At 40.6% G+C, this 23282-nt stretch overlaps 1 protein-coding gene across 2 annotated transcripts in view; it reads right to left on the minus strand.

Annotated features, from left to right (window-relative positions):
* Positions 1-5148: 5148 nt before the first annotated feature.
* GAL (galanin and GMAP prepropeptide) overlaps positions 5149-23282 on the minus strand; it is a 30387-nt gene continuing 12253 nt past the window's right edge. For both annotated transcript variants that reach the window (XM_077455861.1, XM_077455862.1), the window contains 3 exons: positions 22138-22224; positions 11410-11487; positions 5149-5363 (listed from right to left, as the gene is read on the minus strand). In XM_077455861.1, the coding sequence (XP_077311987.1) occupies positions 5302-5363; positions 11410-11487; positions 22138-22224 (227 nt within the window). In that variant the 3' untranslated portion in view covers positions 5149-5301. The remainder of the gene's footprint in view (positions 5364-11409; positions 11488-22137; positions 22225-23282) is intronic.

Here is a 23282-nt window from a genome sequence, read left to right on the forward strand (position 1 = left end):
CAATAGCACAGCCAGAATATAGACATATTTAGATTGCTTAGTTAATTTATATTCATTCTGAAGCAAATTCCACGCTAGACAATAATATGCATCCTTTCTTTATATTTATAAAAATTACATTTTGCTATGACATATTTGATCCTTTGTATGTTTCTTTGGTAATTCTTATGTGCAGTGATCTCTGGCCCCCGATGGTTCCAGATTGATCGTTTGCATTAGGCTATCACTTTTTCCTCCTTCATGCCTTTTTCCCACCTCCGTCTCTGCTTCTTCACTGCCTTTCTGACCCCCCCCCCCCCCCCCCCCAACATTCTTGGGATCAATACAGAAATTGCTTTAGCATATGATGTCAAACTAGTGTCTTTAATTGCCATTATTGCTACATTTTTTTTTATATTGTTTGTTAATTTCTACCCACTCTGTATTCTGCATATTGTGATCATAGTGTTTTGGGTTTATGCCATTAAGTATGCACTAATATATTGGTAGGTTCTTATCTATATGTTGATTTGATTGTTTTTATCTCTGAGCGATTGATCGCATGGACCCATTGTCATGTATATGGAGCACTACATGACTACCACTGTGCCTGTCCTTCTACTCTTCTCCCTCTGCCTTGTTCCCCCTGTTCCCACTCTCCGACTGCCCCGCCCTTCCCTAGTCGCTTGTTTGGGTGCCGTCCTGTTTCCTGGGGGCAACGTCCCTCTACATGAATCAGTAATTGGTGTTGCGCTCCTACATAAATAAAAACGTGTTCATATGAATTAAAGGATCAATTGCCTCACAATCAACAAAGTAAAAGCAATAAAGTGCAAATGACCAAAAACATAAAATAAAGTAATAAAGTGCATATGCGATGAAAAAAATATAATCACGTGCAGATAGCTCAAGTGACTAACTGAAAGAAAGGCTTAAACTAGCCGTGGATAAATAAATATATATAAATAAATAAATGAGTAAGTCCATATAATATAGGTGCCAATAGTGCTAATAAAACATGGATGGACACTCCTCTAGGTCCAAAGTGCAATGTGGAGGTGTTCTATAGGAAGATCAGGTGGAGGTGTTCTGTAGTAACTTTGGACCTAGAGGAGTGTCCATCCGTGTTTTAATAGCACTATTGGCACCTATATTGTATGGACTTACTCATTTAGCCCTTCTTTCAGTTATTCATTTTTTTCATTGCATATGCACTTTATTACTTTATTTTATGTTTTTTGGTCATTTGCACTTTATTGCTTTTACTATGTTGATTGTGAGGGAATTAATACTTTACTTCATATGAACATGTTTTTATTTATGTAGAAGCACAACACCAATTACTGATTAATTTACTTATATGGGTAGTGTTTGACCCTTACGCCGTTTGCAGCACCTTTGGTCTTTATATCTTTACTACCGCGGGAGTATTCATTTTACATTTTCTAGACGTCCCTTTACAGCCTTTGGCTGTATGGACACCCAAGGGCTGACTGTCTTTGACAGCTGGCCCACCCCTTCGGCCCTTGTTTATGCCCCCCTGTCTGTTCAATTTTACATCTGCCTCTTTTTTTACTTCCTTCATAGGTGGGTGGAGACTTTCTCTTCCTCCACCCCTAATGGTAGGTCCATGTATCGATCCCTTGTTTGCCATAATCACATAGTTCATAATATACCATGTGATACAGGTCACGCTCAGCACCCTGGGCATTGTAGGCTATTGTTCTTGGGCACTGTGCAGGCGCACAGTACTTCAGAAGTACTACAGTACTTCACTATGTACCTTTCTCTCTTTTATTATATATCGTTTTCCCTGGTCCAATACTAATTATTTGTGGGAGCTCCTCTGACCTTGAATTTACTGTTGTGACTCCACTAAGCAATTTTTGACCCCTGGACTGCAAAGCTGAGGGTCTACAAGCTCTGGTGAGTGGTGTTACAAGAGGGGATTTCGTGCTCTTTTCATTGAGTGTGGTCTCTGAACATTTCCTTCAACCTTGGAATTTGTGCTGCCAATGGAAGCACTTGGCACTTTATTTATATATTTTCAATGTGGTACTTACCATTGAGTATTTGTTTTATTGCACTTTGCACTTTATTGTGTATACGCATTTATATTTCTTTCACAAGCGCTGTTAAGACTTATATATACATCCAGTGTGTGCTACAGACCCTTATTCTAAAGTCGTAATTATCATTGCTAAGATTGTGAGTTTCTTCCTTCTCAGTAAAAAGGGGGTGGTGACTGTTTAAAGGGTTAATTGCTTAATTAACATAACCCAGCGACAATTGCTCTCAGGCTGCTGGCACGTAGTTTGTGGTCCTGCAAGTTGAAAAATCTTTGTACAAGATGCAGCTGAGAGTGGCATTGTTACGTAAGTGAGATGTGATATTGGCCAGTCTTTGTCACGAGTTGGTGAGAAGGGCAGGGGTTGTGTGGCATGCAATATGTAGGTAGGACCACCTGAGCGCTGCATGTTCATTTAAACAAGCATGTAGGGAAAATTAGACAGGGTTTCTGAGGACACAGCACATCAAAGCATTATGCACTTGTCCACAATAAAGACCCAACTAGGACTCTATTCCTGGGGATTGACAAATTTATCCCACACTGAAGGGGAAGTTCTAGCAAATATATAATATTTAAAATGGAAAGCAGATGGATCTATGGTGTATGTTTTTTTCCCTCATGGATTAAACATTGAATGGGATGTTAATGCATTTATTAGTAACAGTCGATCCAATTTTTTCATATATAATTTATGTCCTTTTTTCATAGATATTAACCTTGTCTATCTATTCTTTTATTTAGGTTGTGTAAGAATTGTCTAATATCATTCCTCTATTTTTATATTGTGATGATTTCTTTTTCAGCGCATTCATACTTTGGGGTACTTGGGATTGGCACAGCACCTTGTCTTTAATGTGGTGATTGGGGTGTCTTCAGATCACATGCATGTGTCTTCAGATCACATGCATGATCACATGCATGTACTGGTTAATAGTATACACATATGCACATGTATGTGCCCCAGGACAGAATGTCTATTAGTTTTATTATTTCTATTTTGTTTTCTGGTTGAATATGTCTTCATTAAAAATATCATATAGGACAGTCTTTCAGCGGTGTGCATTGTAAATGTCTATTATCTTAAAAGAGAAGTATAGGAATAAAAAAAAAAAAAAAACATTTATACTCACCTAGTTCGATGCAGCAGCCGTCCAATACTGCATCTGTCCCCCACTGCCTCAAAGGCCGAGAACCAAGCAATCAAAAACCACTGATCAATCGGTTCTTGGTCTTCAGTGAGCAGAGAGCCAGTGACTGTCATTCATCAGCTCTCTGCTCTGCTCCTCCACCACTTACTTACTGGGCTGTGGAGAGGGTGGGAATAGCTGGCTCAGGCTCTTAGTGGCTCAAGAACAAGAAAGTCAGGATAGCACCATAGCCAGGACCAGCTTAGTGACCTTAGACAGTGGACTTCAGCATGCTGTCGGCTGAATACCGGTCACAGGAGTGTAGAACTAAATACACTCTTGTTATTCTTTGGTGAAGTAAGGCCAAAAAAGCTTTTCAAGCTAGACAGATGCATAGGGACATGGCTGACGTGTTTCACACAAATCACTCAGGCTTACTCATAATAACTCATACGTTGTAAGCATAGAAATGTGTCAACCCTGTCCCTGTGCATCTATCTGGCATGGCAACAATAAAGAACCTTCAAGATTTTAACTTCACTGTGGTGTGCTACCATTTTCCTTTTCTCTATTGCGTTCTTTGGTGCCGGGGTGAGCACCTGTAGCAGTCATTACCTACTGATTGCCTGTACTTTGTGGTTGGATAGGAAAGTTCTATACAAGGTTTTTTGGGGGGGGGAGCGGATACCCTCTTTTTAAAGAGATCCAGCTCCCACATCCTCCCGGGGCACCGCTACGCCAGAAGGAAGTTCACTTCTCCCCCCCTCCCTCTCGCCAATCATCTGGGACACGTCACAGGTCCCAGATAATTGCCCAGCCAGTCAAGGTGTGCAGCGAGGTTCACGCATGTGCAGTGCGTACCCGGCTGTGAAGCCACAGCTGGGCACCCATAGTGACAATGCTGGTGCCGCAGAGAGGAGGGGAAGAGGAGCAGGACTTTGTTTGCCTGCATCACTGGACCATGGGACAGATGAGTGTCCAATTAATAAGAGTCAGCAGTTACACTTTTTGTAGCTGCTGACTTTTATATGGGTTGAACTACACTTTAAGGATGAACTCCAGAATTGAAACAGTAAAAGCAAAATATATTCTTATAACTCCTTTTTATGTATGTTTTTTCTTTCATAAAAAGATATCAGTATTGGAAAATAATGTCTAACATGTAAAAAGACCTTTATTGGCTTTTTAGACTTACATTGATTAAAAAGAAATGTTTCACTTTGGGGAAGCGCTACAAGTTTTATTGGATTTCGATTTTCCTTGACTCCTCCACAGAGAAGCTGGGTCTTTAATTGCTTTGTTGTCATAGAGATGGAGTGAAATTTTAGATACTTACAGCATTTAAAGGAAATCATAATTTTACAAGGCGTGAGTTGATTCAGTCAAGGATCAGTCATCGCTGTTTCACATTTTCTCCTTTCAACATTTGTGGCTGCAATGGGCACATTATACATCATCATGCTGTACTAATAGGCTTGGTTACCAGGCTTAAATATATTTGCGTGTTTGTTGTTTGCACATACACAAGAATAATGGCAGGAATACACAATAAGAAAAGCTGCCAATTTTCTACTTAGTGATGCCCAGCAAGTAATACCCGATATCGATATTGTGACTGAAAAAAAACAATTGAAAAAATTGAAAAATTGTGTTGTATCAATTGCGAATGAATGATATTCTATTTGTTGGTGTAAAAGTCGTCCATAAAATATCTCTTGAACATTATCACGCATTAGCAGAACTAGTAGATGACCCCACTTATACGTGGGATGTCAGCACTACGTATAGAATGGATTTCTCTTCTAAAGTTTTTTTTATTGGTTAATGTTGGTGACAATTTCGACCAATGAGCGCTGTTTCGTTGGTCGCGGTCGAGCTATGAGTCGATTTTCTAACTGTGTATTCCTGCTATAAGTCAGTCTAATTAGATTAACTGTGAATAAATTTGTTGTATATGAAAAACATCAGACAGCAGCTGCTATTTTTTATTGTAGCTTAATTTTACTTAAGCAAAAATACACTGTAGTATTATTGGGATATATTTATATTTGAAATTGTATGAACATTAAGTGAAAACATTTATTGGATTTGGAATTATACAGTCAAATACAAAGGATTTCTTTTTCATGATTGGGTTGTTTCTTCTGCGGACATTGTTGAGGACAAGGTATCCAGTGCTCCAGACTCTGAAAATAAAAATACATTTACATTAATTTAAGGGAGGATTAACAATGACAATGTGCTCACTATATACAGTGCCTTGAAAAAGTATTCAAACCCCTTGAAATTTTTTGGATCTCTGCAGCTCCTCCAGAGTTACCATGGGCCTCTTGGCTGCTTTGCCAATTAATGCTCTCCTTGCCTGGCCTGTCAGTTTAGGTGGATGGCCATGTTTTGGTAGGTTTGCAGTTGTGCCATACTGTTTCCATTTTCGGATAATGAATTGAACAGTGTTCCGTTAGATGTTCAAACCTTGGGATATTTTTCTGTAACCTAACTCTGCTTTAAACTTCTCCACAACTTTATCCCTGACCTGTTTTGTGTGATCCTTGGCTTTCATGATGCTGTTTGTTCACTAAGGTTCTTTAACAAACCTCTGAGGGCTTCACAGAACAGCTGTATTTATACTGAGATAGTGGACTCTATTTACTAATTAACTGACTTCCGAAGGCAATTGGTTCCACTAGATTTTAGGGGTATCAGAGTAAAGGGGGCTAAAAACATAAGCACGTCACACTTTTCAGATACTTTTTTGTAACAAAAAATTGAAAACCATTTATCATTGTTCTTCCACTTCACAGTTATGTGCCACTTTGTGTTGGTCTATCACATAAAATCTCAAAAAATACATTTACGTTTTTGGTTGTAACATGACAATACGTGGAAAATTGCAAGGGGGTATGAATACTTTTTCAAGGCACGTATATTGACCAAAAGGTTGGCATCAGGCTTAAATGAATCAATAAATATTTGATAATTTTGCTAAATTAAACTATATTCTAAATATGCTCTTTATATAAAGTATATCCAAAGTAATTTTTTATTTGGAGAGGGTAGGGAATGATTTGAACAGAGAGATATTTCCCTTCACTTCCTGTCTTGGAGACACAACAGAAAACAAGAAGAAAATATATTTCCAAAGTAATGAAATACTTTCTTAGTGGATGCTACAACAAGTGCCTCATTGGAAGGTTTCTCCTCTATTCATGTTCTGGTGACAACTGCAAAAATGTTGAATCCCTTTCACTTCCAGTGACAACAGTCATTTTTCAAAAAATTTAGAGGTAAGTCTAAAATCTTATTTCCTTATTGTACAGTACAGGGCACAGACACCTTTAGATCTTAGAGTGATTGTGAAGTTTTTTTTTTTTTTCAATAAAAATGACAAACATGTAATACCTGCTCTGTTGCAGTGGATTTGCACAGAGCAGCCCGAATCCTCCTCTTTGGTTCTCCTGGCCCCTCCCTCCTGTCGAGTGCCCCGACAGCAAGCAGCTTGCTATGGGGGCACCTGAGCTGAGTCACAGCTCCCTGTGTCCATTCAGACACAGAGCTGCGGCCCGGGCTTGCCCCCTCTCTCTCCTGATTGGCTGATTGACTTTGACAGCAGCGAGAGACAATGGCGCTGCTGCTGTGTCTCGGCCAATCAGGAGGGAGAGTCTCTAATGGCTGAGACACTCGTGGACATCGCTGGACAGAGATGGGGCTCAGGTAAGTAACAGGGGGGCTGAGAGAGGCTGCTGCACACAGAAGGATTTTTATATTAATGCATAGAATGCATTAAGATAAAAAAAACTTATGACTTTACAACTCCTTTAATCATAGGATTCCCCCAAGCAATACAACAAGCAACACAGCAAACAATGCCAACAGGACCAAACAAGGGATCAGGTTACCAATTAAAAAATCAGTAAAAAAAAGAACAGTATAAAATACCTTACAGCTAAACTTGGCTTCAGCAAAGGCCTCAACATCCACCTGATAAACCTTCAGAAATGTGTGAACAGCGGACCAGGTTACTGCCATACAATTCTAAGAATCCCTGGTGCTGAAAAGCCCAAAAGGCATTGACTGAAGGTGTCAGGTGAGACCTTACAGGAAATGGAAGACTCTTATCCTTCAAGACATGAGCCCTAGTGATAACATGCCTACTCCACCTAGGGATGGTGGAACAAGATGTAGGACAAACAGGGAATAGGAAGTTTGCATGGAGGCAGGGGCAGAAAGGTAAACTGCATGTATCACATCTGAATAATGAAGAGATACTTCTTTGGGGTGCTTAAGAGCAGGGCACAGAGAGGGTAGAATGATGTCTGATTAAAGTAGAAAGAGGAAACCACTTTAGGGATGAAGAAGGTACTAGGGTCTCAAAACAATCCTGTCTTCATGGAGAACAAGAGAGGGTATCATACAGGATAAGGCTGGTATTTCTGTAACTTGTTTTGCTGAAAGGATGGCCACCAAAAAAATACCCAGTTGTGACAATCTTACAAGGGAATGTCACAACTGGGCTCAAAGGGAGGCTTCTATGGAGCTTATAGGACCAAATTGAGATGTCAGGGTGAGACAGGTGAATTAACAGGGAAACAATATGAGCTACTGCTTGAACAAAGGGAACCAGAGAATGAGTGGCCATTAGTCTCTGAAACAAAATGGCCACTTCCAATATTTGGCCATTCAGGATGTTCAAGGCCAAATGCTGCTCTAGCTCAAATTGGAGAAAGGACAGGTTACACCCCATATAATATCATCTAGCACCATGCAACATGCAAAGTGAGCCTTTCAAGTGCAATTATAGACCTTGCTAGTTAGAGCGACCCCAATCTGTTAGGACTTAGATATCAAAAGCCACCTGGTTAAAGCCAGCAACCATGAAGCAAGATGATAGTCCAATCTTTGACAGGGCAGGTCTGACAAGTCTGGAAATGCCCATAGGGTGTCACTTGGGAGTCAGGGGATGGCTGAATACCAATCCCATTTGGTTAAATTTTGTGCTACAAAAATCACTGGAAGGAAGATGTACATTAGCTGATCCCACAGGGTCACCAGTGCATCCACTGTAAAGTTTTTAGATTCCTGATCTTGGCTACAAACCTGTCAACCTGTCCTAACAACTAAACCTATTGATTTGAAACGTGTCAAGTACAGGTGGTACTTGGGTGGGGACATGTATGCTGTATGCTGTCTGTGGCTTAATAAAGGCTTTATGAAGAGGTGACATAATTGGTGTGCAGCTTGTATTGTGTTGTTTCCCTGTCCACCTTGTTGTTGAATAGGCACCCCAACAGATCTACATCTGGAGTCCCCCACCAGACAGATGTCATAGATTACCCTGGGTTGAAGTGGTTCTTCCCCATCAAGATGCTGATGGCTGAGGAAGTCAGCCAGTCAATTGTCCATCTAAGAAATGTGGACCATTTTCATCATTAGAACACCTCTCTGCCCTAATAGGCTGGCATTTGTCTTGAAAACTGTCCAAGGTCAGTAGAAGGATTGACTTCCTTGACTCCAGCACAGAGTTTATAAGCCACCAGGACATAGATATCCTGGTGTGGGGAGCTTATTCCACGCAGTTAGTGTGAAACTGTGCTTTCTTTTAAGAGTAAGGGATTGCTTTTTCTGCCCCCGACTTTCTTAAAAAAAAAGGTGTCCAGTGATTCACAAAAGAATCATTCTTCATCAAACCAAATCCTTTCTAGATGTTTCTTCAAAACTGCCTCTGATGATTAGTTCTGCAACCCAAGGATCATGCGCATCTGGACTGATAAGAGGGCCACATGAGCAGTGTTGGGTAAGGGCGTCCGCCAAAATGTTTAAGCAGTAGCTCAAAACTGCTGGAAAGGACATCAACTTTTAAAGTATTGAGGGATCCATCAGGATCAATCTGGAATATTTCTGTATGCGCTTGGCCCAGGCTGCCAGAGCCATAGACACTGACAAAGGTTGCATGGCAGCAATTGCCAGAGCAGAGTGGGCTTTAATGGATGCCTCAAACCTTTTGTCCACTAATTTCACAAAGGAAGAAAATATCCGGATGCATCACAGCACTTTTTGGGGTAGTAACGAAACACAAACTAAAATTAGCTAAAAGTGCACAGGTGATTATAAAAGCGACCACTGGAGGGCCTCTGTGGGGAGTGCATGCAAATTCTTCAAATAGAAATAATGTAGTCAATGAATGGCAACAAACATTCAACACATAGGGGGTAATTGACTACGAACAATGCATATGCACTGAATAGAGTCTAAATATAAACATCATTATCATGAAAACTCTGTGAAAACCCTGTGAGATGGAAGACAAGTGCATGAGGGTCATGATATTAATAACAGTAAAAATTGGTACAATAAAGCACAAACAATGGATCTCAGAGGTAATAAATGTGCAATAATCAAGTAATGGCTAGCTATTAGGCTTTGCTGCCCCCTAAGTAAATGGCTGGGAGACTGGATTGTTGAAAGACAAAAGCAGGGGAGAAAGAGAGGAGCAGACAGCCTCATAGCATACTCATCTCTTTATCAAAAAAATAAAGTAGGTAATGGACTTACAGAGGAAAGGGGAGGTGGAAGACATAGAGCACAACATCAGTCTCTATACAAAGCTCAGTCTGCAAAGGCTGCTGTTAAAGTGTGATGATACCCTGTGGTCAGATGTGTGAAAGCACCACTCTTGTCTATGCTACCAATGTAATCTCCACTTGAATCTCCTCCTAGGAGATTAGGGAGATTAAGGAGATAAGGGGACACTCCAAGGACCCAGGTGCAGAGTTTTGAGAGGAAAACTGAATAATTTTATCATGGCAATGTGCACAGTATGTACTGCCAGCCTTGTGTTTCATTTCTCTATTAATCTGATATCCACAATAAGAGTAAGATGATCTCCTATGGGATGCTCAAGATCTTATACTGTGCAAAGACTATTGCAATGAAGCAGAAGTGCAGCCATCCTGTGTCCCATAACTAAGGATGCTGGGTAATCTGGTGAAGGCCGAGGTGTAGACCTAAGCCACAAAATAAAAGAAAGAAGCAACTGGAGCTGTGGTGTGCCCAAGATGGCACCCAGGGCAGAGCTGTGTCCTTCCTACAAAAGGCGGGACTATACACTCAGAAGGGGCCACTGTGAGTCCAAATGTGTTGCAGGTCTTGGGCTTAAATCACCATGCTATTCAGAAACGCTATGACCACTATAAATTATTTAAAGTTTTGCAGGTTAGGCTAAGCTGTGAAAAAATGTAAAGAGTGTTGCAGCCCAGGAAGACACTGCTCCCAGTCTAAGGTGCTCTACCTGCCCACCTTATATATTGCCCAAGACAGGGGCCCAGTGTACAGGGAATGCCCCCAGGCTGGTGTGAGGAGAACTGGGTTTGAGAGACATGAGAGGGAAAGCTATGGCCTCACCACATGAGGAAACAGCACCTTCCCAGGGGACAGACCACCAGATGTGATTCCGCACCTCCCCATGGATTGGCATACCTTTTTCTACATGGAGAGGGTCTCTAGGGACGTGCACTAACAGGACTCGGATCACCACTGCCCTGTGCCTGTAGAGCACTCTTCAGCTACCTACGTTGCAACATACTGTTGTACAGAGGGTGAGTACCACACGCAGAGATCAGTGCTGAAATGTTATAGATAGTTAGATGTTTCTTGCAATGGGGTCTGTGTATGGTTCACCAAGCTGCTGCCTAGGAGCAACCCATCAGGAAGTAGCAATCATATTGTCTCAGGGGAGTTGATGTAGACAGGTGAAGAAGGATTTCTTTGTGTGACGGACCAAGCCAAGTCTTCAATCTTCTGGTAATTTCAGTACAGTAATATAAGCCAGTAACATGCTTTAAGTAGAGAGAGGACATCCAGCACTAGCAAAGAACTGAGGATTGCTAGGAGTGGGAGGGGTTATATAGGCTTAGGTCTTGCTTAAAAACTGTTTGCAAGGGTTCTCACCTGAAGGTGGCAGCATATAACCCATAGTCAAGAAAAAAAGGAGTCTGTGTTCTATACTGTACTATTCAGAAATCATCATCATGAGGATGAGGATACCAATTATTCTTTATTAAAAAACATTTAGGCACTATAATTATTCATCAATATTCAGAAATCATCTTTTTGCTACAAAAGTCACATCTCTTTTTTTTAAATAAGTTAAAGTAGTTGGATATGTAAATGGAAACAAACATATACTGTTGATCAAAACTTCCTCTGATCATTAGGTAACAAATATAAAAGTCTTACCTTTAAGATGTAAATATGTTAAAAATTCAACCAGTGTGCGCAGGACATTATCGTCGGACAAAGTTCTATAAAAATTTCCTAGAAGGACACAGATATCATGCATAAATATTTTAGTAATTATTAGGGATTGTGTACAAATAATCTCAAATATAGCTTTTCCCGCTTATTCTGATGAATAAATAAGTAAATGATAAACCCAAATGTAAATTAGTGTGCTTGTTAAATCCTAATGTCTTGTTACAGCTGGTGCTTGACACAATGGCTTGCATTTAACACTTTGGGGTAGATTTACTAAAACTGGAGAGTGCGAAATCTGGTGCAATGCTGCATAGTAACCAATCAGCGCCCAGGTTTTTTTTTCCAAAGCTTAACTGAACAAGCTGAAGTTAGAAGCTGATTTGCTACCATGCACAGCTGCACCAGATTTTGCACTCTTCAGTTTTAGTAAATCAACCCCTTTGCAAATACAGCTATGGTGGTATAATGTACTACAAGTATAACCATATTAAATTTGCAGGTACATTTTAATATATCAACCTAATTTTTCAAAAAGCAAGCTAGAGTCAGAGATGTGACATAAAAAGCTGAAAAGCTAACCTAAGAAATAGTAATGTGCCTAACTGTACAAAGTGGTACGTAAAACACAAGACAGGTTTGACAGAGTTATAGATCCTTTGCCAGCCAAAATACTTCTCATGTATGCATTTCAATTGTGAGTTGTTTTTCTGGAAATATATTGATACTTTCAATTTAATTTAGGAATATGGTGAGTGTAAATGTAACCACTTGCAGACCTCCCCACCCACAATGTACTGTGGACTGGTACGGCGCCGATTTCTTCCAGGTTTAGAATGCACACATGAGCACCCCACACAAACACCTGCTGTGATAGTACACAGTGGGAGTTTGTCAGCAGGTCCCTGCTAATGATTTATGGCAGGGACCTGCTTTTTAGCTTCTGTCCAATCACAGCTCAGAGCCCTGTGTTGACAATCAACACAGGGCTTTGTACAGAGGGAATGGTCTCTTTGTTTCTTATCGCAGGGATAAGAAACAAAGAGATATTTAGAAAAAAAAAACAGCATACAATACAGAAATTAACACTTGATATGCACACATTTAACCCCTTGATTACTTCAGATGTTAACCCCATTCCCAGCCAGTGTCATTAGTACAGCGATAGTGTATAGTGTTATCATTGATCACTGTATTAGTATCACTGGTGATGTCAGCAGCAGTTAGTCAGTTCACACCCAGTGTAAGTTAGTGTCAGTTTGCCATCACAGTATCACTATAAGTAGCTGATCACTGCCACTAGTAGTAAAAAACAAAAAACAGTGTATATTTACAATAGTTTGTAGAGGCTATAGCTTTCACACAAACAAATCAATATACACTTTTGGGATTTTTTTTTTTGCCAAAGACATGTAGCAGAATACATTTTGACCTAAATTTATGAAGACTAGATCTGTTAATGTTTTATTGGATGTTTAATGAAGAAAGTAAAAAATAATGTTTTTAAACATTTTTAGTATTTTTTTTGTATATATATATATATATATATATATATATATATATATATATATATATATATATATATATATATATATATAACCCAGTGGTGATTAAATACCAAAAAAAAAGCTCTATCAGTGTGAATTTTTTTATAAATTTCGCTTGGGTACAGCGTTGTATGGCCGCGCAATTACCAGTTAAAATAGAGCAGTGCTGAAAAGCAAAAAATGACATAGTCATGAAGGGGGTAAGACCTTCCAGAGCTGAGGTGCTTAACCACTTAAGGACCGCCGCATGTAAATGTACGTAGGCACAATGGCACTGATAGGCACAAGCACGTACATGTACATGCTTGCCTTGCAGCGGGTGGGGGGTCCGATCGGACCCCCTCCCGCTGGCTGCGGCAGTCCGTTTCGCTTCAGGAGCGATCCGGGATGAGGGGATGGCCGTTGGTTTCTGGCCATCCCCTCTCGATCGCTCCTGGCGAATGAGAAGCTTCCCCCGCCTGTGTAGTGTAAACACCGGCAGGGAGGAAGTGATGTCATTCTCCTCAGGGAGGTCTTTTTGACCGGACTGCGAGGAGAACAGATAGTAAGTGCACCAAACACTACACTGACATGTAGGTACACATAGGCACACAAATCATGTTATGTTATGTCATGTCAATATTTTTTTAGGTTCACCGCCAGGTTTTTATAGCGTTAGGTACCCCCATATACTAACCAATAAAGGTTTTAACCCCCTGATTGCCCCTAGAGTTAACCCTTTCACCAGCGATCACCGTATAAGTGTCACTGGTGACGCTGGATAGCCAGTTAGCTATTTAGTTATTTAGGTTCCCCGTCAGGTTTTTATATAGCGTCCGGGACCCCCATATACTACCTAATAAAGGTTTTAACCCCCTGATTGCCCCTAGTTAACCCTTTCACCAGTGATCACCGTATAAGTGTTACCTGTGACTCTGGTTAGTTAGTTTGCTTTTTATAGCATCAGGGCACCCACCATTTATTACCCAATAAAGGTTTAAACCCCTGATCACCCGGCGGGTGATATCAATTAGGTTTTAGGGTCAGGGTCTGCGTCACCCCAGGCAGCGCTAGGTTAGTGCCAGTACCGCTAACACCCACGCGCAAAGCATACACCTCCCACAGTGGTATAGAATCTGAACAGACCAATATCTGATCAGATCTACACTAGCGTCCCCAGCAGTTTAGGGTTCCAAAAAAACGCATTGTTAGCGGGATCAGCCCACCCAAGTGCAGTATCGATCGATCACTGTCACTTACAAAACACTAAACACATAACTGCAGCGTTCGCAGAGTCAGGCCTGATCCCTGCAATCGCTAAGGCCGCGTACACACGCGCGGACTGTTCGCCCAACTTTGTCCGTCCAACAGTTTCGGCAAACAGTCCGCTCAAACTTAGCATGGACGGACATGGCCACACACGACGGACGAACAGTTTGCTGAAACCGTGCGCGATGACGTGAACGGCACGTACGACGGGACGAAAAATACGACGTCCTATACACTGCATTATAGCTTTCGGCGTGAAAATCCTTTCTGAGCATGCGCGCAACTTTGTTTGACGAACAAGCCTACACACGAGCGGACTGTTCGCTGAAACAAGGTTTCAGCGGACAGTTTTACGGAATTTCCGAAAAACCTTGTCCGTCCAACTGTCCGCTGAAACTGTCCGCTGAAAGCCCACACACGAGCGGACTGTCCGCCCAAACACTGTTCAGCGGACAAAGTTGGACGAACAGTCCGCCCGTGTGTACGCGGCCTAACAGTTTTTTTTGGTAGCGTTTTATATTTAACCTCCCTGGCGGTATGATTCAGTCTGGAATTAGGTGCTGAAAGCGGTACAATTATTTTGCACGGAAATCTGGCTTTTATTTTGTAGTCCTGTAATTCTTAGGAATAACGCTCTTAAATCTGTTCAAACCAGAGTCTAGCAGACATCCCGGGTATGATAAAGTTTATAATATAATAAAGAATAATAAAAATTATTCAATAATGTAATAAAATCCTAAAACACTGAAAAATTTACACTTTTTGGTTGCTATGGACAATCTCCAAATTCCAGGCAGTAAAAAACAGTATTTATAATATAAAAGTGCATGCAGGGCACTGCACAGACCACTAGGGACAAAGGGTGTGTGTATTTTTTAATACAGCACTGTAATCTGTAAGATTACAGTACTGTATGTGTTTAGTGTGTTTTTACTTTTTTGAATTTGCCGCCGTTCTCCGCTCCCATGCGCCGTAACGCCGCAGGGAACGGAGCTCGGCGGCATTCGGCACTGTGAATCGAGCGGAGGACAGCTCGATCGCACAGCGCGGCGGACATCGCTGGATCCAGGGGACAAGGTGAGTAACGCTCCCTGTGTCCTCCCCTGCATCGAGCGAAGCCATCCCGAGTCTTGCTCGGGGTTACCACTCCTATCAGTATATTCCTACCCCGAGCCAGACTCGGGATTACCGCTAGGGGGGTTAAATCCGGAAGGCAGTGCTTGGTTTTCGGGGTCCTGTACGCGGCTATGCTCCCAAAAAGTCCCCCACATGTGGTATCCCCATACTCGGGAGAAGCAGCAGAATTTATTTTGGGGTGTAATTTCACTTATGCCCATAGCATGTGTGAGCAATATATAATTTAGTGACAACTTTGTGCAAAAAAAAAAAAAGAAATTGTAATATTCCTGCAACTTGTGGCAAAATATAAAATATTTCATGGACTCAACATGCCTCTCAGTAAATAGCTTGGGGTGTCTACTTTCCAAAATGGGGTCATTTGGGGGGGGTTTGTGCTATTTTGGCATTTTATGCTTATCAAAAATTTGCACCCTTATGCCGCGTACACACGGTCGGAGAATCCGTCGGAATGCGTCTTATCGGACCGTGTCGTCAGATAATCCGACCGTGTGTGGTATGCATCAGACTGATTCCGTCCGAATCTCCGTCGGACCCAATTTTCCAACATGTTGGAAATATTTCCCGACCAACTGGGCCGGTCGGACCTAATCCGATCATGTGTAGCGAATTTTGATCGGACCAAGTGCCACGCATGCTCAGATCAAATTCCTACATCAAAGCTGTTGCCTACTAGCCTGAATGTAGTCCCATCGTAAGGAAATTACGTCACCGCGTTCTTGGCAACCGCTAAATCAAACAACTTGGTCCGACCGTGTGTATGCAACAGTTTCGGACACAATCCGTCGGACTAAATCCGACGGACAAAATCCGACGGTATGGTTGGCAAAATCTCCGACCGTGTGTACGTGGGCTTAGAAATCCTGAAGGCAGCTAGACTCCCAAAAAGTCCCACATATGTGGTATCCCCGTAAAAGGAAAAGCAGCAGAATATATTTTGGGGTGCAATTCCACATATAACTATGGCATGTGTGAGCAATATATCATTTAGTGACAACTTTTTGTAAACTTTTTTTTTTTGTGTCATTATTCAATCACTTGGGACAAAAAAAAAATATTCAATGGGCTCAACATGCCCCTTAGCAATTTACTTGGGATGTCTACTTTCCAAAATGGGGTCATTGGGGGGGGGGGTTTGTACTGCCCTGCCATTTTAGCACCTCAAGATATGAGATAGACAGCCATAAATTAAAAGCTGTGTAAATTCCAGAAAATGTACTCTAGTTTGTAGACGCTATAACTTTTGCGCAAACAAATAAATATACGCTTATTGACATTTTTTTTACTAAAGACATGTGGCTGAATACATTTTGGCCTAAATGTATGACTAAAATTTAGTTTATTCGATTTTTCTTATTACAAAAGTAGAACATTATTTTTTTTTGTAAACATTTTCAGTCTTTTTCCTTTTATATCGTAAAAAATAAATATCGCAGAGGCAATCAAATACCATAAAAAAAAGCTCTATTTGTGGGAAAAAAAAGGACGCAAATTTCATTTGGGTACAACATTGCATGATCGCGCAATTACCAGTTAAACAGTGCAGTGCGAAATTGTAAAAAGACCTCTGGTCCTTAGGCTGACAATTGGTCCGGGGCTTAAGTGGTTAATCCTTACTAAATTATTACTACAAATTACAAAAACAATGAGCAGTAGAAACCTTAAAGATTTTGACATTTTTTTTTTTATATTATCTGGCAATTTAGCTGTGTATATTGACACATGTGCACATTTTTTTTCTTCAAATATTGTGCTTGAGAATTTATAGTATCAAGGGGAATGGTGAAGAGGTTCCTTAGTGCAATGAGCAAAACAACAACAAAAAAAATGATATAACTATTTTAAATTCAAACCCCAGCAGATAAAAAGTCACAATTAATTCAGCCCTGTATAATCAATACATCAAATGTATTTTGCAATTCAGGCAGTATAAATTCCTAAATGTGACCTGGTAATAGCCTCTGGTATTCTCTGTACAGCAGAGCACAGCCTGGGAAAGGAAGAAGCAGCACAAGGAGAACATCAGCTAGGCTGCAGTGTTTATGTGCTAACAGGCAAAATGCTGATAAAAGGGGAGGGCAGAATGGAAGAGAAGTGAGCTCATAAGTTCGCTGCTTTTCCTTGTATTGCCCAGTCACACACGGAGGGAGGGACAAGAGCCATAAGTGCTATTTAACTGCAAAAGAGAAAATTCACATCTCCTAACTTTTACATTTGTAGATGGAATGGATAGAAAGAAACACAAATCTATTGGCAGTCAACACAGTAAGTTTTGTACCTTAGTATTTAGTTCTTCACCTGGAGTTCAGTTGAGGTTTTTTAATTCAAATTAGAAAATGACAACTAGCAATTACATGATTCATTTTATGAAATTAATCATATTTTGTCCTCTTCAAGAAAGGTCAAGCTAAAGTTAAATATCTCAATCATTTAATTATCCAGTCATGCTTAAGCAGCCGTTGTTTACAGTCATTATCATGGCTCCAGAAGTATAAGGTGTTTTTGCAAGTGCTACAATGGGCATTCATTAAAAAAACATACCTAGTTGGAATGAACATTAATTATATTTTGCACATCTGAATCAAGCTAAATAAAAGTATTTGCTAAAAAAAATTCTCTTATGACTTACAGGTTTGATTATTGATTTTTTTTTTACTTGAGTGCTTGGATACTGACTTCAAACTCAACCTAAAATTAAAGAGAACCACTATTTTGTCTTGATAATCAAAAACTATGAGAACACAGGCCATGGGGTAATACTTAGTGTATAGAGACCCTAACAGAGCCATCCCATGGTCTGTACAAACTTTCTGTGTTTTCTCAAACAATGCTAGAGAGCTAATGCCCTGTACACACTGTCGAACATTCTTTCCGACAAATTTTGTCCCAGACTTGTCTTGCATGCACACGATCGCACAAAGTTGTCGGAAAATCTGATCATTCAGAACGAGGTGACGTACAACACGGACGATGGGACTATAAAGAGGACAGTAGCCAATAGCTTTCGTTTCGTCATTTATACTGAGCATGCGTGGGACTTTGTCCATCGGAATTATCTACACACAATCGGAATTTAAATGATCGGAAATTCCGACAGAAAAAGTCAGCCCACACACGATCGGAATTTCCGAAAACACAATCCGATCACACATTTTGGGCCAGAAAGTCTGACCGTGTGTACAGGGCATAAGAGTGGTAGTGGTTGAGTAGCTTAGCAAAAGGAACTGAGCAGGGCTGACAACACTCAGTACACAAAATCTACCCTGTCAGCTATTTAATGACCAGGCAATTTTTGGAGAATATAGCACTGCGTTAATTTAACTGACAATTGCGCGATCGTGTGACACTGTACCCAAATAAATTTGATGTCCCTTTTTTCCCACAAAGAGCTTTCTTTTGGTAGTATTTGATCACCTCTGCGGTTTTTATTTTTTGCGCTATCAACAAAAAAATAGTAACAATTTTGAAAAAAAAACGATATTTTTTACTTTCTGCTTTAAAACATATCCAATAAAAATATGTAAAAAAAATCTAATTACTTCATCAATTTAGGACAATTTGTATTCTGCTACAAATTTTTGGTAAAAAGACCAATCAATAGCGTATATTGATTGGTCTGCACAAAAGTTATAGAATCCACAAACTATGGGGTAGATTTAGGGACTTTTTTTATTATTTAATTTTTTTTTTTACTAGTAATGGTGATCAGCGATTTTTAATAGGACTGTGACATAGCAGCAGAAAAATTGGACACTAAGTGACACTTGTTATGGGCCAGTGACACCAATACATTGATCAGTGCTAAAAAATGCATTGACACTGAATAAATGACACTGGCAGGGAAGGGGTTAACATCAAGGGCAATCAAAGGATTAAATGTGTTCCCTATGTGTGCTTTCTAAAGCCTCGTACACACAATCAGATTTTCCGATGGGAAATGTGTGTGTGTGTGTTGACCATATGTATGTTCCATCAGACAATTGTTGTCGAATTTTCCAAATGTTGGATAGCAGGTTTTAAAATTTTCCATGGACAAATGTGTGTTGTTGGACTTCCTGAGCGTGTGTACACAAGTCTGTCGGACAAAAGTCCAGAGTACAAACATGCTTGCTTGGAAGCAAGGACGAGCCAGAAGTGGTCGGTCTTGTAAACTAGCGTTTGTAATGGAGAATTAACATTCGTAACGTGGCAAATTATGAAATCTCGAAATTCAGCGCACAATTTTCTTCTTTAGGCTGGGTTTACACCACAGCGATGCGGGAACGCCGCGAATCCGCGGCGTTTTCCCGCATCGCATGACTCCCGCCGGCAGTTCACACTGCCCTATGCGAACGGCTGGGAGTGTCAATGAAATGTTAATGACACCCCCAGATCCGTCCGCATATCGCAGTGCGATCTGCAGACTCGCACAGGAATCGGATCGCATGGTGTGAACACCCATGCGATCCGATTCTGCTGCGGACCAAAAAAAGGGTCCCGTGCGAGTTTGCTGCGGGAGCGATGCGAATTCAGCCATACTATCTGTATGGCTGAACTCGCATCGCTACGGAGATCGGATGTGATTTGCACTGCAGTGCGGTGCGAATCACATCCGGATCTCCCCCCGCAGCAGTGTGAACCCGGCCTTAATGGGATAATAATGAAGCTGCTTTGCTGGTGATACTGATGGAGTTATTGCAAACAAATGTATTTATTTTTTGGACAAGTTACCACAACACCATTATCCCAAAGTTTTTAAAATCAAACATACAACTATGTTGAAATTCCTTGTTAATTTTACATTGTATTTTTTTAAATGAAACTGACTACTCCCAAACTGTCATTTGAAGTAAAACACATAGCCAAGTATAACTCTACAAAAAAATTTTCATAAAAAAAGAAAACAAAGAAAATTAGACATGCTATCTGCCAATAGAACTTAACCAAAAAGTGCATTCTATACATCCAAAAATATAGAAAATATACCAAATCACATCATTATTCAACCAAAAAAATTATGTCAAGTAACTCAGAGACCAATAATAAATAACACGTTATCTCCTTTGATTCCACAACATGTCTGGTTGACGAACGGCGGTTCAGAAACGAACTGTAAAGCGTGTAATGAAAAGCGGAAATCAACACTCACCAAACTTTTACTAACACGAAATTAGCAGAAGGAGCCCAAATGGTGGTGCTAAAGAGCTGAAAAACCACGTAGTATGGACAAAATTCCACGGTTTTGTTGGCCAACAATCCAATCTGTGTGTGAGGCTTAACTGTGTGGGGGATGCTGACACTAGAAGAAGAGAGAGAACGATGTTTCTGATTAATGGGAATCAGAGATCTCTCTCTTCCTCTGTGACAGAACAATGGTCTGCCTTATTTACATAGGCAGATCACCATTCTGTCATTCCCCCAAACTATCGCGGCTGGACGGCAGCCATCATAACCGCCAAACCCGCTGATAGGCTCCCGCTATGTCCAATTGCAGCGCACCCCTGAGACCAGGAATCACAAACAACGTACAGATACGTTGTTTCATGCAGTCAGGTCGCTCTGCTGCAGTATATGTGTGGTGGGCGGTCCGGAAGTAGTTAAACATTTGAAAGTCAAAATACTTCGTAAGTACAGACACACTACAAAATGCCTGCTATTAGGCACCTTTCATACTGATGGATCCATCAGGTCTGCCTGTCAGTTTTCAGGTGAACCAGATCAGACCATCCATAGCTCTCTATGGAGCGGAGGATCTCAGCAGACATGCGTCTACTGATATCCACTAACATCTGATCCTGTCTGCTAAAAACAGACAGATGTGGATCCTTTCACCATCTGTCCGTCAGATCAGATCAGATGACAGTCGGATAAGAACGCATAGGCAGTTTGTTTCCATACAACCGCCCCATAGAAGAGAGCGGGCTGTGTCTGCTCTGCATAGTGGAGTGGACACGGACCTGTCATCTGCTTGCTCAGTGGGAATAAGTGGAGAGATCCCCTGCCAAACAGGCAGATTGGCTTAAGAGAGTCTGCCCTGTGTGAAACGCGCCTTACTCTCACCATCCAGAAAACCTCTTTCACAATTCTTAATTCTGGACTAGAAATACCAACTGCCGTGACAATGTTGATGTTACATTGTTAAGCTGGCCATACACTGTTCAAATTGCTTCCCGATAAACCAGATAGAATTCACTAAGTGGCTAGCCTTGCCTGCCCCTCCTAACTGATATAATTTAATTGTCAGCTGACAGCCCCGTGCTGTTTAGTGTGGATGGAGAAATTGGTTAGATTTTGTTTCGTTCAGCCTGCACCCTGCATGATAGTGTGTGTGGCCACTTTTACAGTCTGATCACAGAGGAGAAGGAAATGGCTCTTCCTGTTCGCAGAACACTGATAACATTCTCAGCCTAGGTAAAAATCACATCGCAAGCACTCAAAAACAGCTTTTAAAAGGTAAGAGTTATGCTTTTTTTTCAAAATTGATACTGTTCTTGTATATTGTGGCATGTTAGGAACTGATTCTTGTAGATTTGCAATATACCGAAAGCTCAATTTTAATCTTCAAAAATGTAAAATGGTTCACACATTCACTTTAATACCATAGATTAAAGAGTTTTTTTTATTTTCAGCTGGTTGCTTTGGATCACAGATATAGCGATATGATTATTAGGCATTTCTATACATATTCTGGCATTAAAGAAAACACCAAAGTTATACATTCAGATAACTGTAAATTCTCCATCTTTATAAAGGTTTTTCAGCATCTCTGCCCAATGCATTTGATAATTACTGTACAAATTACCTGACTTTATGTCCTCCTCCGGTTGTAGCTCACGTTTTCCAGCTAATCCGTGTTTGTCATTAAATGATCTATGGTTATCTATTGCATCTGGTAAATTAAATAAATAGGAAAGATTATGTTATTTTCCTTCCATGTAGCTTAGTAAAAAACAGTGTACTGTGATAAGGACGTGGCATAATTACTGTAATGATTCCCATAATGAAACATGCATTGTATAGAAGATTCTAGAACGAAGAAAAAATAGGTGAAAGCAACATACAAAACTTGTAAAAAGTGCATTGCGCATTTTGAGAAACAACAAAAAGTTTTTCAGGCGGGCAACATAAATCACATAATTTATCATATGTACAAAATGAGACTTGTGATATACTATAACATATGTGTGGTTATTATGAATTTGTAGTGCGTGTTATATTTGAATTCTTTTGGATAGCTGAACTAAATTAGCCAGGACATCTGAATGTATAATGAAAACCTAAGCTGTTGTGGTATGTGGGTGGTCTTTTAATATATTAGATGCGTCTGTTCTGAATTCATTTATTTGTAGAACATAGATTATATGTAAAGCAAATCAAAGAGGTTGATTTACTAAAACTGGAGAGTGCAATATCTGGTACATCTGTGCATAGTAGCCAATTAGATTCTAACTTTAGCTTGTTCAATGAGGCTTTGACAATAAAACCTGGAAGCTGATTGTACTCTATGCAGAGCACCAGATTGTACACATTCCAATTTTAGTAAATCAACCCCACAGTGTTCAATTTAAGACATCATCACCACCCCCTTCCCCAACAGTACTTTCTCACATTGTTTTTGCTCCACGCAACTCCATTTAGCTGCTGGGAGCGAAAAGTTGCCCTGATCACAGTAAGCTACAAACAAGTTATACCTGAGGCCGCGTACACACGGGCGGACTGTTCGCCCAACTTTGTCCGTCAAACAGTTTCGGCAAACAGTCCGCTCAAAATTAGCATGGACGGACATGGCCACACACGACGAACGAACAGTTTGCTGAAACCGTGCGCGATGACGTGAACGGCACGTACGACGGGACGAAAAATACGACGTCCTATACACTGCATTATAACTTTCGGCGTGAAAATCCTTTCTGAGCATGCGCGCAACTTTGTTTGACGAACAAGCCT

Source organism: Lithobates pipiens, unplaced genomic scaffold, assembly GCF_037356315.1.
Source record: "Lithobates pipiens isolate NorthernLeopardFrog02 unplaced genomic scaffold, aLitPip1_a1.2 Scaffold_10, whole genome shotgun sequence".
Taxonomy (NCBI): domain Eukaryota; kingdom Metazoa; phylum Chordata; class Amphibia; order Anura; family Ranidae; genus Lithobates; species Lithobates pipiens.